At 45.5% G+C, this 17,973-nt stretch overlaps 1 protein-coding gene across 1 annotated transcript; it reads left to right on the top strand.

The window, feature by feature from the left end:
• The first annotated feature begins 14,814 nt into the window (after positions 1–14,814).
• On the top strand, positions 14,815–15,834 carry LOC124505959 (olfactory receptor 52D1-like). The gene has a single exon (XM_047072002.1). The coding sequence runs from the start codon at positions 14,815–14,817 to the stop codon at positions 15,832–15,834; it is 1,020 nt and encodes a 339-aa protein (XP_046927958.1).
• Positions 15,835–17,973: the final 2,139 nt, after the last annotated feature.

The raw sequence follows: 17,973 nt of genomic DNA, 5'->3' as shown, positions 1-17,973 counted from the left end.
AGAGCATGTATTTCTCAACACCTGCATTCTAGCCCCAGTGCTGGCAGAAGAGAGGAGCTTCTAGGCTCCAAGACACTGAGAAAGTGAGCTGCAGAGATGTGCCAGGAGACCTCAAGCCAGTTCAGTGAGAACGCAAAGTAGATGTTTAACCCCATTTGCAGAAGACCTGTGGGACTTTTATCGACAGAGTGTGTTTCCTGGACTGGAAGAGAGAATCAATTACAAGACACATCAGTGCAGTGAAGGGGGATGAGGAGAGAAAATCTACAAGAAAGTGATGCATCCATGGTAAGATGCATCTAGTTCCACAGGATTACATTAGAGACAACACTGCTGTGTTCACAAAAAGATCTAGAGTTCTTACAATAAATCTTTTTTCTTCTTTTGACCATTATCCGCCGATGTGGAATTATTTGTTGGGTACCCACTGTATTGCAACACGGTTCTAAGCATTCGGGAAATGAAGGTTAATGATACAAAGACTCCACCCTGCGTTTGTGGGGCTTATATTCTCAGGAGAGTGACACCCGAGAAACGAGAGAACAAGTTCTACACCTTCAAAGAGGGATGTAACCGATGGAAAAATGCAGCGAATACAGTGATACATTACAAGTGGACGAGGAGGACAGGGCAGCGAGGACAGCAAAGGCAAAGGCCCTGGGGCAGGACACAGTGTGACGTGACTGTGCACAGAGCAGAGGCCAGCGTGTCTGGAGCAGAGCGAGGCGGGGATGCAGGAGCAGGGAGGAGGGGGGAGCGTGGCCGGGTCCTGTGGGGCTGGAATCATCGGAACCTCATTGTAGGAGGAGGAAACTGATGCCAGCAGAGTGAACGTGACTTTTCCAAGGCACACAGCGGGGCGGTCATCAATGTGGAGCTACACTAGACTCTGCCAAACCCCAGTTCAGAGTTTTCCCCACTTGACATAACCTCACTCTCGTAAAAAAGAAAACATGAGTAGGAATATCAGAGCCCATTTTTCTTGTTTCTGTGAAGCCTCATTGTCATAAATTAAGCCACATCCTTGTAAGGGAGGAGTCTGCTTTCTGTGCCAGCTGCTAGAAATGCCCTGAAGAGATGATCTTTTACTCTCTTCTGATTATTTCCATTCTGCTGAGAACATGGATTAACCAAGAGCTGATATTTTTAAAAGTTTACGAAGGAAGGGATAGTAAATAAATAGATTCTGAGCTATTTATTTTGTATTTTTATTATTTTTATTGATTATTATTTCATAAGTTTATTTATTTTTGAGAGAGAGAGAGAGAGAGAGAGAGAGAGAGAGAGAACACTAGCAGGAAAGGGGAAGAGAGGGAGACACAGAATCCAGACTGAGCTGTCTGTACAGAACCTGAATCAGGGCTCAAACTTGTGAACCAGGAGATCATGAACTGAGCTGAAGTTGGACTCCTAACTGACTGAGCCACCCAGGCGCCCCTAGACTGAGCTAACTTAAGAGTACATACTCATTTCATCGTGGTAGGGACTCAAACTTGTGGTTATTCACCAACAGGCACGAACCGCTCACATGAAAGCCTAATGACCTAGAAAAACCAACGTAGGAAGCAGTTGTCTCCTGCACTGTCTCCCTTACCCTCTCCCACTATCTTTGGGCCAGTTATATGTTATTATGTTTCTACTTCTTCCCCAGGACAGTTCATTTATTTCTGTGACTTATGGCCTCTTTTCTGGTAACTCTCTTTCTCAGTTTTCAAAAGAGCATCCTGATAAATCTCAGTGTCTGTTTTCCTATCTCATAGGCTCGGTATTAGCAGTACATGAAAAATGTAGATCAATGTGGATTGCAGACTGTAAAATACTAATCTAATGTCAGGTTAGTAGTTGACTAATTACCACTGCCATTCTCATCTGGAAGCAGAATCTCAGCAGCATGTGCAACTCTGAGCTCATCATTGTCACTTAAAATCCTCCCTCCACTGTACTGTTCATTGATGGAAAAAACAGGTTAAGCCTGGTGTTTCTCTTCTCTCAAGGTCCGATCTCCTCCCTGGCTGCCCCAATGGCTCTTTGTGGTGACACTGGCTGCAAACATTCCGTTCCAGTGTCAGACTATGAATGAAATTATGTGTTCTGGTTGGATTTGAAAGACAATAATTATGCAAATATCAGCAGGTAACTTTCTCATACGTAAGTTATCGTTTCCTATACGTTGTTTTTATAAATTCCCCATCCCTTATATTAAATATAAAATACGTTGACCCTATCAATGGGGGATGAAACTGTTTTATTATCCCATCATCAGAATTTAGAGCTGTATTCTACAGATATAGGAATCCATGAATGTGTCTCTCTAAACCCTCTCCTCCAAACTTTCCACATGTGACCATTCTCAAGGTGTCTGTGATTCCATTGCGTTGCCTCTTATAGTTTAGCTCTCGATGCCTAGTCACCCCACCGTCCTGTTTACCCACACCTTAGCCAGACACTTGCACACTTACCTAGACCGGATAGTGTACTTATGTCTTATATTGTAAGAAAATGACAACTAATTGTAGGTTAGTGCTCAGAAGAATAATGTAGGGCTTATTAAAAATGAGGAATGGAATAGATTTCAATGTCTGTCTTAAAGATAAGGAGGCAGTTGGAGATTTTTTTTTAATATATGAAATTTATTGTCAAATTGGTTTCCATACAACACCCAGTGCTCATCCCAAAAGGTGCCCTCCTCAATACCCATCACCCACCCCCCATCAACCCTCAGTTTGTTCTCAGTTTTTAACAGTCTCTTATGCTTTGGCTCTCTCCCACTCTAACCTCCTTTTTTTTTTTTCCTTCCCCTCCCCCATGGGTTTCTGTTAAGTTTCTCAGGATCCACATAAGAGTGAAAACATACGGTATCTGTCTTTCTCTGTATGGCTTATTTCACTTAGCATCACACTGTCCAGTTCCATCCACGTTGCTACAAAAGGCCATATTTCATTTTTTCTCATTGCCACGTAGTATTCCATTGTGTATATAAACCACAATTTCTTTATCCATTCATCAGTTGATGGACATTTAGGCTCTTTCCATAATTTGGCTATTGTTGAGAGTGCTGCTATGAACATTGGGGTACAAGTGCCCCTATGCATCAGTACTCCTGTATCCCTTGGGTAGATTCCTAGCAGTGTTATTGCTGGGTAATAGGGTAGGTGTATTTTTAATTTTCTGAGGAACCTCCACACTGCTTTCCAGAGCGGCTGCACCAATTTGCATTCCCACCAACAGTGCAAGAGGGTTCCCGTTTCTCCACATCCTCTCCAGCATCTATAGTCTCCTGATTTGTTCATTTTGGCCACTCTGACTGGCGTGAGGTGATATCTGAGTATGGTTTTGATTTGTATTTCCCTGATAAGGAGCGACGTTGAACATCTTTTCATGTGCCTGTTGGCCATCCGGATGTCTTCTTTAGAGAAGTGTCTATTCATGTTTTCTGCCCATTTCTTCACTGGGTTATTTGTTTTTCGGGTGTGGAGTTTGGTGAGCTCTTTATAGATTTTGGATACTAGCCCTTTGTCCGATATGTCATTTGCAAATATCTTTTCCCATTCCGTTGGTTGCCTTTCAGTTTTGTTGGTTGTTTCCTTTGCTGTGCAGAAGCTTTTTATCTTCATAAGGTCCCAGTAATTCACTTTTGCTTTTAATTCCCTTGCCTTTGGGGATGTGTCGAGTAAGAGATTGCTACGGCTGAGGTCAGAGAGGTCTTTTCCTGCTTTCTCCTCTAGAGTTTTGAAGGTTTCCTGTCTCACATTCAGGTCCTTTATCCATTTTGAGTTTATTTTTGTGAATGGTGTGAGAAAGTGGTCTAGTTTCAACCTTCTGCATGTTGCTGTCCAGTTCTCCCAGCACCATTTGTTAAAGAGACTGTCTTTTTTCCATTGGATGTTCTTTCCTGCTTTGTCAAAGATGAGTTGGCCATACGTTTGTGGGTCTAGTTCTGGGGTTTCTATTCTATTCCATTGGTCTATGTGTCTGTTTTTGTGCCAATACCATGCTGTCTTGATGATGTCAGCTTTGTAGTAGAGGCTAAAGTCTGGGGTTGTGATGCCTCCTGCTTTGGTCTTCTTCAAAATTACTTTGGCTATTCGGGGCCTTTTGTGGTTCCATATGAATTTTAGGATTGCTTGTTCTAGTTTCGAGAAGAATGCTGGTGCAATTTTGATTGGGATTGCATTGAATGTGTAGATAGCTTTGGGTAGTATTGACATTTTGACAATATTTATTTTTCCAATCCATGAGCAGGGAATGTCTTTCCATTTCTTTAAATCTTCTTCAATTACCTTCATAAGTTTTCTATAGTTTTCAGCATACAGATCTTTTACATCTTTGGTTAGATTTATTCCTAGGTATTTTATGCTTCTTGGTGCAATTGTGAATGGGATCAGTTTCTTTATTTGTCTTTCTGTTGCTTCATTGTTAGTGTATAAGAATGCAACTGATTTCTGTACATTGATTTTGTATCCTGCAACTTTGCTGAATTCATGTATCAGTTCTAGCAGACTTTTGGTGGAGTCTATCGGATTTTCCATGTATAATATCGTGTCATCTGCAAAAAGTGAAAGCTTGACTTCATCTTTGCCAATTTTGATGCCTTTGATTTCCTTTTGTTGTCTGATTGCTGATGCTAGAACTTCCAGCACTATGTTAAACAACAGCAGTGAGAGTGGGCATCCCTGTCGTGTTCCTGATCTCAGGGAAAAAGCTCTCAGTTTTTCCCCGTTGAGGATGATGTTAGCTGTGGGCTTTTCATAAATGGCTTTTATGATCTTTAAGTATGTTCCTTCTATCCCGACTTTCTCAAGGGTTTTTATTAAGAAAGGGTGCTGGATTTTGTCAAAGGCCTTTTCTGCATCGATTGACAGGATCATATGGTTCTTCTCTTTTTTTTTTGTTAATGTGATGTATCACGTTGATTGATTTGTGAATGTTGAACCAGCCCTGCATCCCAGGAATGAATCCCACTTGATCATGGTGAATAATTCTTTTTATATGCAGTTGAATTCGATTTGCTAGTATCTTATTGAGAATTTTTGCATCCATATTCATCAGGGATATTGGCCTGTAGTTCTCTTTTTTTACTGGGTCTCTGTCTGGTTTAGGACTCAAAGTAATACTGGCTTCATAGAATGAGTCTGGAAGTTTTCCTTCCCCTTCTATTTCTTGGAATAGCTTGAGAAGGATAGGTATTATCTCTGCTTTAAACGTCTGGTAGAACTCCCCTGGGAAGCCATCTGGTCCTGGACTCTTATTTGTTGGGAGATTTTTGATAACCGATTCAATTTCTTCGCTGGTTATGGGTCTGTTCAAGCTTTCTATTTCCTCCTGATTGAGTTTTGGAAGAGTGTGGGTGTTCAGGAATTTGTCCATTTCTTCCAGGTTGTCCAATTTGTTGGCATATAATTTTTCATAGTATTCCCTGATAATTGTTTGTATCTCTGAGGGATTGGTTGTAATAATTCCATTTTCATTCATGATTTTATCTATTTGGGTCATCTCCCTTTTCTTTTTGAGAAGCCTGGCTAGAGGTTTGTCAATTTTGTTTATTTTTTCAAAAAACCAACTCTTGGTTTTGTTGATCTGCCCTACAGTTTTTTTAGATTCTATATTGTTTATTTCTGCTCTGATCTTTATTATTTCTCTTCTTCTGCTGGGTTTAGGCTGCCTTTGCTGTTCTGCTTCTATTTCCTTTAGGTGTGCTGTTAGATTTTGTATTTGGGATTTTTCTTGTTTCTTGAGATAGGCCTGGATTGCAATGTATTTTCCTCTCAGGACTGCCTTTGCTGTGTCCCAAAGCGTTTGGATTGTTGGATTTTCATTTTCGTTTGTTTCCATATATATTTTAATTTCTTCTCTAATTGCCTGGTTGACCCACTCATTCGTTAGTAGGGTGTTCTTTAACCTCCATGCTTTTGGAGGTTTTCCAGAGTTTTTCCTATGGTTGATTTCAAGCTTCATAGCATTGTGGTCTGAAAGTATGCATGGTATAATTTCAATTCTTGTAAACTTATGAAGGGCTGTTTTGTGACCCAGTATATGATCTATCTTGGAGAATGTTCCATGTGCACTCGAGAAGAAAGTATATTCTGTTGCTTTGGGATGCAGAGTTCTAAATAGATCTGTCAAGTCCATCTGATCCAATGTCTCATTCAGGGCCCTTGTTTCTTTATTGATCCTGTGTCTAGATGATCTATCCATTTCTGTAAGTGGGGTGTTAAAGTCCCCTGCAATTACCACATTCTTATCAATAAGGTTGCTTCTGTTTATGAGTAATTGTTTTATATATTTGGGGGCTCCGGTATTCGGCGCATAGACATTTATAATTGTTAGCTCTTCCTGATGGATAGACCCTGTAATTATTATATAATGCCCTTCTTCATCTCTTGTTACAGCCTTTAATTTAAAGTCTAGTTTGTCTGATATAAGTATGGCTACTCCAGCTTTCTTTTGGCTTCCAGTAGCATGATAAATAGTTCTCCATCCCCTCACTCTCAATCTAAAGGTGTCCTCAGGTCTAAAATGAGTCTCTTGTAGACAGCAAATAGATGGGTCTTATTTTTTTATCCATTCTGATACCCTATGTCTTTTGGTTGGCGCATTTAATTCATTTACATTCAGTGTTATTATAGAAAGATACGGGTTTAAAGTCATTGTGATGTCTGTATGTTTTATGCTTGTAGTGATGTCTCTGGTACTTTGTCTCACAGGGTCCCCCTTAGGACCTCTTGTAGGGCTGGTTTAGTGGTGACAAATTCCTTCAGTTTTTGTTTGTTTGGGAAGACCTTTATCTCTCCTTCTCTTCTAAATGACAGACTTGGTGGGTAAAGGATTCTCGGCTGCATTTTTTTTCTGTTTAGCACACTGAAGATCTCGTGCCAATTCTTTCTGGCCTGCCAAGTTTCAAAAAAGAGATCAGTCACGAGTCTTATAGGTCTCCCTTTATATGTGAGGGCACGTTTATCCCTTGCTGCTTTCAGAATTTTCTCTTTATCCTTGTATTTTGCCAGTTTCACTATGATATGTCGTGCAGAAGATCGATTCAAGTTACGTCTGAAGGGAGTTCTCTGTGCCTCTTGGATTTCAATGCCTTTTTCCTTCCCCAGTTCAGGGAAGTTCTCAGCTATAATTTCTTCAAGTACCCCTTCAGCACTTTTCCCTCTCTCTTCCTCCTCTGGGATACCAATTATGTGTATATTATTTCTTTTTAGTGTATCACTTAGTTCTCTAATTTTCCCCTCATACTCCTGGATTTTTTTATCTCTCTTTCTCTCAGCTTCCTCTTTTTCCATAACTTTATCTTCTAGTTCACCTATTCTCTCCTCTGCCTCTTCTATCCGAGCTGTCGTCGTTTCCATTTTGTTTTGCATTTCGTTTAAAGCCCTTTTCAGCTCCTCGTGACTGTTCCTTAGTCCCTTGATCTCTGTAGCAAGAGATTCTCTGCTGTCCTCTATACTGTTTTCAAGCCCAGCGATTAATTTTATGACTATTATTCTAAATTCACTTTCTGTTATATTATTTAAATCCTTTTTGATCAGTTCATTAGCTATTGTTATTTCCTGGAGATTCTTCTGAGGGGAATTCTTCCGCTTGGTCATTTTGGATAGTCCCTGGCGTGGTGAGGACCTGCAAGGCACTTCCCCTGTGCTGTGGTGTATAACTGGAGTTGGTGGGCGGGGCCGCAGTCCGACCTGATGTCTGCCCCCAGCCCACCGCTGGGGCCACAGTCAGACTGGTGTGTGCCTTCTCTTCCCGTCTCCTAGGGGCGGGATTCCCTGTGGGGTGGTGTGGCCCGTCTGGGCTACTTGCACACTGCCAGGCTTGTGATGCTGGGGATCTGACGTATTAGCTGGGGTGGGTAGGCAAGGTGCATGGGGGCAGGAGGGGCAGGCTTAGCTCGCTTCTCCTTAGGTGATCCACTTCAGGAGGGGCCCCTCTTCCGTGGGCCTCTCGTCTGCGCTTGGCTCCGGAGACTCCGTTCTGCTAATCCTCTGGACATTTTCTGGGTTATTTAGGCAGGTGTAGGTGGAATCTAAGTGATCAGCAGGACGCTCGGTGAGCCCAGCATCCTCCTACGCCGCCATCTTCCCTCTCTCCTCGCCAAAATAATTTCTGGGATGCTGATAGCGAACTGAGCTTTGGAACATTTCAGGCCTGGCATGGAATGCAGTTTTTACACAAGTGTCTTGTGGTTCAGAAATCCGATCTCACAGCTTATCTTCCGTTAGATGAAAGTGTTTATGGTGTGTCTGGAGCTGGAGTAAGTTCCTGCGGGTGCCCAAGAGCAGGGGCCTCCTCTCTCCTCTCATTAATTTGCTGATGCCTGCACTGACGCAGCGGTGAGATACCAGGGAGAGAGGGCAGTTGGAGATTTTTATGCTATATACCTGCCACTTTGAACCTATACTTTAAAATAAGTAAATAAGTAAGTAAGTAAATAAATAAATAAATAAAATTCAACAGGTAAAAAACTCAATTTAAAAAATAAAATCAACTATTTCTAAATACTATGTTGAGCTCAAGTTTATCTTACTACCTATTTGATGATTACAAAAAATACATAGAAATTCAAATGCCCATTGAATTTCATAATTCTTTAAGTAGGTATATATGCATATCTCTAAGAGCCAATGTGTTGATTAAAATAATTGCATAGAGCTATTAATTATGGTTACTTAGAGAATTCATCAGTAATGGGGTATTATTAACATTTATGTCTCTCAGCTAAAACTCTATGGAACGTTAAAGTAAAAATTTTTTAATTTAAAATTTTAATTATTAATATGTCCAAAAAAAAACTAACAGTAGAATTACCCTACTACTGCACTACTAGGTATTTATCCAAGGGATACAGGTGTGCTGTTTCAAAGGGACACACGCACCCCCATGGTTATAGCAGTGCTACCAACAATAGCTAAAGTATGGAAAGAGCCCAAATGTCCATCGATGATGAATGGATCAAGAAGATGTGGTATACATATATAATGAAGTATTATTCGGCAATCAAAAATAATGAAATCTTGCCATTTGCAACTACGTGGATGGAACTAGAGGGTATTATGCTAAGTGAAATTAGTCAGAGAAAGACAGAAATCATATGACTTCACTCATATGAGGACCTTAAAAGGCAAAATAGATGAACATAAGGGAAGGGAAAAAATAATATAAAAACAGGGAGGGGGACAAAACAGAAGAGACTCATAAATATGGAGACCAAACAGAGGGTTACTAGAGGGGCTGTAAGAGGGGGGAATGGGCTAAATGCGTAGGGGGCATTAAGGAATTCACTCCTGAAATCATTGTTGCACTATATGCTAACTAATTTGGATGTAAATTTGAAAAAAATAAACTAAAAAAAAAGTTTAAAACTATTTTATAAGGCATTAAAAAAAATAACAGTCACTCCGCTGTGGTTTTAATCAGCTTCGGGGCTATCCCACAATGAAGACAGTAATCTGGAGTTAACACATTTTTACAATTCCCCATTCTTATTCCTTATTCTGTTTAGCTGCTCCATTTTTCCTAACAAGACTTCTGATGTAAGCTTGTTACAATCTTGTTAGCACTGCAGTTCTTGTCCATTGCTGCCACTGTTCCATCAGAACAACTTCGACACCAAACTTAAAACCTTTGTTGGTATTTGTATCCTTCATAGTTTTATATCAGTTCAGAGTTAGTTGGGTTTGTTGGCAACTTTAGAAACCTTCAAGTCACTGCTATGTGCAAATCACACATATAATAAAATTATGATGTTGGGCAACGAAAAATACTTTAAAGCTTTATTTGCTCTGTGAGTTGGCTTCTGTAACATGACCTAGTTCCCAAACATGTGGTGCTGTGCTGTCATTGTAAAATGGGCAGCCGGCCTACGGCAACCACAAGTGCAGGGTGCATTCCTCATTTAGGACTCTTAGGAAGAAATCACCATGTTTGCACAGTGGGCTCGCTGTTGACAGTCCCTCGCCTTATATCAACAGCTGCTTTTACAGTTCCCGTTACAACGCATCCACAATGACTCCACAAGGGAAAGGCTGGACATGAGAGGAGGTTACTGGACTGTTCTAGAATATTAAAAGACACTTTTACAATAGTACAGAATTGTTTTGATAACCTGTAAGTTTGTTCTGTGACAGTGTGAACAGAAAACAATTCATTCAATCTAGGTCTCCAAAAAAATCCACGCTGTGGAGGAAATACCGTGAAAGACCTGTCATTACTACATCCTCTCAGGCCCTGCTACTTGGAAGGGAGGGCACTTTTGAGGGAGGGGCGATGTTGTGAAAGGAATTGTGTCTACCCCAGGGCCGGGCAGGACCCCATGTGGGCCCAGCAGGCGTGTCTGACAGCCAGTTTTCCTCAGCTGACTCTGCAAGCCACGGCCTTGACTGATGTGGTGTCCGCTGTCCTAACACAGGCACCTGCTGGGGTTCCACGCTCGCTGCTCATCTTCACATCACCTATTTGGGAAGATCCGGGAATCCTCATTGTACAAAGGAAAACACTGGGGTCGGAAATCTTAAGTAACTTGCTGCAGGCTGTCTGGTAGTGGAGCCTTAATCATTCCCAGTCTGCAGGACTCAACAGCCCAGGCTCTTCCCATCACACTTCTTTGTCTGTTTATAGGGCTGGGGGGCAGAACGGATGCCAAGTGATGATGACGGCCCGTGTCTGGGTGGCACTCGGGTGTGTTATTTGTGTGTGGCGAGGCACGTCTCCATCTGAGTTGTCTGTGCCCCTTCCAGTGGTCCTGCCTGGTCTCTTCCTCTCCTGGGTCCTGAGCCCGTCAGGTATAGAGACCTGGGACCAGGAAAGTCGGCAGACAGGAACGCAGACCGCTGCTAATTCCTCATTAACAGTGCACAGCTGTGACCAGCAGCTTCTCAATCCCCCACCAGGGATGCAGGGTCCAAGCCCTCCCGAGGGCCCCGAGAAGCGACCCATAAATCCATCCCACCCATCCCTGCTCTCCCCCAGGCTTGCCCCGGGAGTCCCTGTGGAGACTCCCTGGTCACCAGTGCACTGACTCCTGAATGGACCAGCTGGAGCAGTAGGGACTGAGGCAGCACTGGGTACGTGGAGGCTGGATGCCCTTCCTCGTCTCTAATCGCACCTCCGCAGCAGAGAGGTGAGAGCTCCCGACCCCTCAGCAGCAGGAATTCATCAGCCTAGATCAGGCACCCCCTAGACAGGGTGTGGGGGCTCCTGAAAAGTCTCCTCCCTGTGCCCTACCTGGATTTATCCCACAGTGAGCCAAGCACTGAAGGTGCTGCTAAAATGCCCATCCCCATGGGATGGTCTGAGAAGCCTCTTTGTCCTGATGGAAATAGGTGGTTCAGACTCTTTTTCAGAGAACAACTTCGGGGTGCAAAGGAGAGCATGAGGCAGAGGCCACCGTGGCCGTTAAGTTTCAGAACTGGGGGTGAGGTATCAGCACCCCCTTCTCACCCTTTCCGGGTCAGAAAATGTGGAAGGTGTGGGCTGGGGACCAGGAGTAGGGATTAGAGGACAGCACCACCACATTCTTTTTTTTTTGTGGAAGCAGTCTTGTGTTCAGCCCCCTTTTATTGGCTCCGTCCTGCAAGAAGGTTCTTTCTTTGGTTGATGCTGTCTAATCTGATACTCTACGCGGTCTTTAGCCATTATTTTTTCCTTACATGGGATCACATTGCTTTCAAATACACTTCCTTCAGTCTCCAACTCACAGTTTGGGGTTTGTTTTAATTTCTTTTTAAGATAATTTAAAGGGTGGATGTTCAGATGATAAAGTTGAGAGCTATGATCACACTGGAAAGGAGCTCAGTAGGAACGGGCTCAAGAAACAATACAAGTGCTTCAAATAATTATGTCCATAGTATTTAACATGTATGGGGATTCACTGTCATCCAGGGAGAACTGCTTTAACATGTTATTTATTTATCCTTCAAGGATTCCTGTACTGTTGGTGCCTTTATTCTTATCCCTAGTTTAGGTAAAAGAAATAAAGGCATAGAGCAGTTGAGCATCTTGTACAAAGTCACACAGCTCGTTTGTGGAATAATTAGGGTTTGAACCGAGATAACACGGCCTCGGAGCCCTCTCTAGATCTAAATGGCTGTGCTGACGTGGGAATACTGGGGAACAAGAAAAATGGACCTTTGTGATAGGTTTCCCTCTCATTCCTCTCCCCCCCACAATCAGGATGGCATGTCAAATTCTGATTAAATGGAGGTTCAAAGTGCTCAGTCAGTTCAGGTTCATAGTGGCGAACTCATGTTGCCAGAGTTCAGTTCTGGAACTCTTCCCTTCTGCCTTCTTTTTGTCTTACTGCTGCCAGCCACATTTAATATGTTCTTGTTCTGCTCTTCCCTGGAGGGGAAACTTGTCCCTCAAGCCCCTTGGGCAGGACACAGTACGTGAGCCACTCTGAGGACAGGGAGGCTCTCTGAGAAGGATCCACAGAGAAGGACGAGGGAGGACACGGGCTCTGGCCTGGAACCCACGGGGCGGAGGCATCGATGGAGGGAGACGGGTCTCAGTCTGCAGCAGGTGCAGGCAGGTCTGTGCACCCCCAGGGACCCTCCCAGTACAAAGGTGCGCATGTGTGAATGGAGTCAGAGCCAGGACACCCTCAGCGTGGAAGTGAGACCCAGGACCAGATGATGTGCAGAGTCTGTGTGAGTGGCAGAGGCGGCCTCTCCTGCCCAGAGGGTAATTGCTGTCAAGTGAGGAACATGGCAAGGCTTCCGGGAGAGGAAGCAGTCCTGGACTGGGATCCAGGGGTCCTTGTTCCATATCCCAGCTGTGTGTGACCCTAGCTTTTCTGTGCATTGGTGTCCTGATCACGGAAAGGGACCCACGACAGGGTGATACTATGCATGCGGTAGCACATAGGAGAGGCCCCAGGACTTCAGCCTTTAGCTCGGAGACGTTGCTCTGCCTGGAGCTCAGGAGGAGGGGCATCCAACTTCCACCCCCTCGGCATGTCCCTTGGCAACTCCTGACTCAGAGAGGATGCTGAGCTGTGTGAGGCCTGGAGACCATATGAGACTGGGCAGAGGGCAGAGCAGGCAGTGAAAGATGAGAAACCGCAAGTTTGTCTATAGAAAGCCAGGCACAAAGCAGAAGCTGAGGCTGGAGGTTGGGAGCAGGGTCTTTGCCTCTCCCTCTCCCCTTTCTCTTAGCCTTTGAAAGGAGATGGAAGGAGCAGAAGTGTGGACTGTGGGCATGTGGGATATGGGGCAGTTGTTCCTGGAATTTTGCCATAAGGAAGTGTGTTGATAGGGTCCACACCTTGAGTTCAGGACTTTTTTATGGGGCCCCTGCCTGGTACAGGTCATGTTTGTCCTGCGGTTTGGGGAGAGACATTCCCAGGCCCTGAGGGTGTTGACATCTTTCTTTCCTTGGAAAGGCTGGCCCTGTCTTGTTGGTCCTAGAATGACGTCCCCAGGGTGCAGAGGAACCCACGGTTCCCCCACCATGAGAGTGTCAAGACCAGACCCCATGACTTGGCAAAGCCTTATTCTTCAGAAGGAAGTTCTGGTTTCTAAACCAATAAGACTTTTATTTGGGAAAGTCTATCCTGGTTTATTACCTAACACTTCTCTGCAAGAGTCAAAATGTAGGGCTGTGAAAAAAGGCCCAGGAGGCACTGCTGCAGAGAAGCCTAGAGCACACATGGACCATGAAATGCTTGATAGCCATCCTTCCCGCCCCCATGCCCAGACCACTGTATTCTCCGTTCACCTGCCCCTTCATTCCCTGGAACAGCTTAAAATACCAAATGCAATATCTCATGAAGTTCATGGACACAACTGTGGTCTTTAGGAAGAGTGTGGAAAGCACATTTAGCTTGCATCCTTTTTCTAGGCTGTTCCTTATCCACCTAAACCCAGGTAAGTAAAGTTTGTCCACATCCACCATTGGATGCACCATACTGCACTGTCGTTGTGGTATCTGACCCTAGTCCCTTCCACTGCAGCCAAACCTTGATGCTCTTCTGTGTCCTCCGGGTGATCAGAACTTTTCCAGACTGAGTTCTTCAGAACCCAAAGGGTCTGTCCATGGACAAAGAACAGAAGAAAAAAGAGCCACAAAGCTGAGTCAAGGGATGAGTTTCTACACTGGTCAAAGCAGGGATTAATTTTCACAACCCAGGCATTTTGAACTATTATGAATAGAGCTGGAGGTAAGAATTTCAAAGCCATTGAAAGCTGGGACAAAATACTAGACAAACTAAAAGTAATATACTGTTTGGGAGGGTAAGTGAGCTAATAAAGTGGCTTCTGGAAAAGGACTTTGGAAGAGGAGCTTTGTCTGAGCACCTGTGGGTGAATGAATGGAAAAACAGCCATTCCATATATGCTTCCTTCTGACTTATAGCTTCCCTGGGGTAGAGGGGGACACAGAGAATGTTGGCAAGATTGGGCTTATTTGACACAAATAACTTCCTCTGGGACAGGTCATCAGGAAAAGCATATTCCAATGTTTTCATGTGCCTGGGATGTTGAGGAGACATTCCTCCCAGAGATGACTGTCAGAAGAGTGTGGTCTGTAATCAGATGAGTTTTGATTCAAATCCTAGTTTTATTAACCAGATGGGTATCCTGGAGTAGGTCTGTTGACCTGTCAGAAGCCAGATTCCTTCATTTATCATATGGAAACATTAGCAAACCCACAGAAGGCTAGGAAATCCATAGGCCAGCACAGGGCTATCAGCAAATGCTTTAGTACCCAAAGGCTGGACCCTCACCCCCACCTATCTGAAATCTCTGGGGAACTGATGATTGCTTCTCACAGGCCTCATTCATACCCTGCAGGGACAGAGCCAAGTGGAACCAGGAGATGGAAATGGATCCTGTACTGGCTGCTCTCAACCAGACTGTGCTCATCTCTGGGCCCGGTCCCTTTGTCCTGCTGGGGGTGCCAGGACTGGAGACCTTGCATGCCTGGCTTGCGGTGCCTGTATGTCTGCTGTACATGGCGGCTTTGGCAGGGAATGTCCTTCTACTGGGGCTGGTGGCAGCTGATAAGACACTTCAGGCACCCATGTACCAGCTGCTGGGGCTTCTGGCAGCTGCTGACTTGGTTCTGGCCACATCCACGGTACCCAAAGCTCTGGCTGTGCTGTGGGGCCTGTCAGCAGAGATCTCTTTCGCGGCCTGCCTAGCTCAGCTCTTTGTTACCCATGTGGCCTTCATTGCTGAATCTTCAGTGCTCCTGGCCATGGCCGTGGACCGCTATGTGGCCATCTGTCAGCCTCTGCGCTATGGGGCATTGCTGACACAGCGTGTGGTGGGTGGAGTGGCGGTGGCTGCCGTGACCCGTGGTGCCTGTGTCATGGCACCCCCTGTGGCCCTGCTCCAAAGACTGCCTTACTGTGGGCAGCGGGAGCTCCCCCACACCTACTGTGAACACATGGGTGTGGCTCGGCTGGCATGTGGTGACACGCGCCCCAACGTTTGGTACGGACTAGCCACCACACTTCTATCCCCAGCACTGGACTTCGGGCTCATCGCCACTTCCTATGCCTTCATTCTCCGTGCTGTCTGTCGCCTGCCGTCCCACGGTGCCCGCTGCAAAGCCTTGGGTACCTGCGGGGCCCATGCCAGTGTCATCACTCTCTTCTACACACCCGCTCTCTTCTCTTTCCTGGCCCACCGTTTCGGCCGCCACACGGTGCCCGGCCACATCCACATCCTACTGGCTAACCTGTATGTGGTGGTGCCCCCTGCCCTGAACCCTGTGGTCTATGGAGTACGTACCCAACAGATCGCTCAGAGGCTCAGGCACTTGCTTCGATTGTGCTGGGTCGGGGCCAGAAGGGGTGTGAGCCCTGAGAGGGCCTCCCATAGCAGTGAATGAGCACATGTTTTCTGCAGCCTGTGCCGTCAGATGGCCAAGTCGTGCTACAGCAATCCTTGGAGCAGAGCTCTGACCAGGGCATCTTCATCATCTGCCGATAGGTGGCGCTATGGTCACCCCAGCCCTGTTCCCATCTCGTGGACAGAATGCGCACTGAACACATCTCGCCACCGGGGTCTACCGTTCCATAGACTTTTCCTGCTCTTTCTAACTCTGTATTGCTCTCCACAGTTGCGTCTCACACACATAGAACAGACTGGGCCCGGACTGTGGCAAACAGGGAGGCCCAGGATGCAGCCTGGTCATCAAGATCTCATCTTTCCCCATCACTCTGACCAGCCAGGGCCAGATTACTGAAAGGTTGCTCTGAGTGGGGCCTTTTGTATAGCGCATGACGCTAAGCAGGAACTCCATGTTTGCTGAAGGAATGAAGACAGGAGGGCCTGAGGAAATGGCACAATATGAGTAAAAGAGCACACAGCTCTGGAAATTGATGTGCTTTCTGACCTGGAGACTAACACCTAAATCTTGAGAGAGCTGCTGGTTCTGGGAGGGAAGGCAGTGGACTACCCCATGCTGCCCACCTAAGCTCTTTCTCCTGTCTGCTCACGTGCCGAGCCTTCCCCTGCTCTCCTAGCTAGATCCCCTCACTAGTTTTCATTGGCAGAATATAGGAAGATGACCCCAGCACTAGTTGTCTTGCTTCAGGCTCTGTGTTCTTTCATACTTCCTCCTTTCCATCCCTCTTTCCAGAACGTTCTAGTAACAACCACCTGCGCAGTGATTCAGGATAGGTTTTCTGCTCCATGTAGCTTAGGGTTCCCAACTCATTCCTGTCATACCTCCCTAACCTCTGTGGCTCCTCTGGGACAGAGGCTAGGCCACAGGAGCTGATGGAGAATGGATCCCAGGCTGTGAGCAGGGAGTCAGAAGGTGAAAATCTGTAAAGCAAGATGAAGGTATGGTCTCTCATCAAGGATTGCCCAAGAGAGTCCAAGGCATTTCTTCCTGGAGTCATCCATTCACTTAAGCTCTCTCATCCTTTCCCTAGGAGGAAAAGTAGAGACTTCATATGCCTTTCTCTAGTAGGTATTATGTGCTGGGCAAAGGGCTATAAAGGACGGGATGCATTAGCAAATGGCCTTTATGCTGAATGTCTATGATATCTGAATTGGGGTTGCAATGACAAGTAGGAAAATAATAAGGGATACAAATTTCTCAATGGGAAAATGCAGTCTTCATAGGAAGCTGACATCCTCTTAGGTATTTGGGGGTTTGAGACTCACCACTGCCTGGGAAGTTCTCAGTAGACACAGTGGAAGAGAAAGGGGTAATTTCTGGTGGCCAGCCCTAGGAACACTGAGCTATGACTCAGGACCAACTCTTCCTTTTCTTTAGGGTACCCCAGGTACCAAGCCCAGAGGACCAGAGGCTTGACAAGGAGATATTGGGAGGGGGCTCTCTTGAAGGACAGGGAGTGGAGGCTGCTGACATCCGGAGCTTGAATTAGCAGATACATTTGAATACTAGTTGGGTGGGATGGAAACATATAGAGTGCTCAGAACAGTGAGGAGGACAGACTTCTAGCTGTGAGGGAGGGCACAGAGCAGAGCAGCCAGCACTGTGCTGCTGAAGCAATCCCCCCAGGTTCACAGCTTGGCCTGCATCCAAGGTCACTTATTTAAATAAATGGCTTCTGTCCTGGAGATGGAGCAGGTAGGGTTACATTTTCCTCTAGAGTATTCCTCCCTTAAAGCTGAGGGAAAGACCATAGTCCCTCCTGAAAGAGACCCATCCCAAGGCCCCCTCAGTGTGTCTCAGGTTAGTCTTAATCTATGTGGACAGGAGGGCCCAGCAGATGGAGGACAGATCTCAGCTTGAGAACACGACGAGAAAGATCTTGTTTGTGTAAAAAGTCACTTCCAGCCCTTCTCTGGAAGCACAAACACACTTTCAGCCCTTCTCTGGAAGCACAGCCCTCTCCTCCCATGCCCCGCCCTGTCCCTTTCCAACCCCCCTCACACCCTCAGAACTTTCAGATGATGAAATCCTTATCTCTCCTACTGAGACCATTCACATGGACAAGAGATAAAAGCCTAGGGGAACTCATAGGTCTTGCTCCCCTCCTGCAGCAGATGC

The sequence above is a fragment of the Lynx rufus genome, unplaced genomic scaffold (assembly GCF_022079265.1).
Source record: "Lynx rufus isolate CCGP_SWC_20201006 ecotype Redwood Valley unplaced genomic scaffold, mLynRuf1.p SCAF_9, whole genome shotgun sequence".
Lineage (NCBI taxonomy): Eukaryota > Metazoa > Chordata > Mammalia > Carnivora > Felidae > Lynx > Lynx rufus.
Note: the sequence above shows the minus strand (reverse complement) of the source record. Positions and strands in the feature narration are given on the sequence as shown.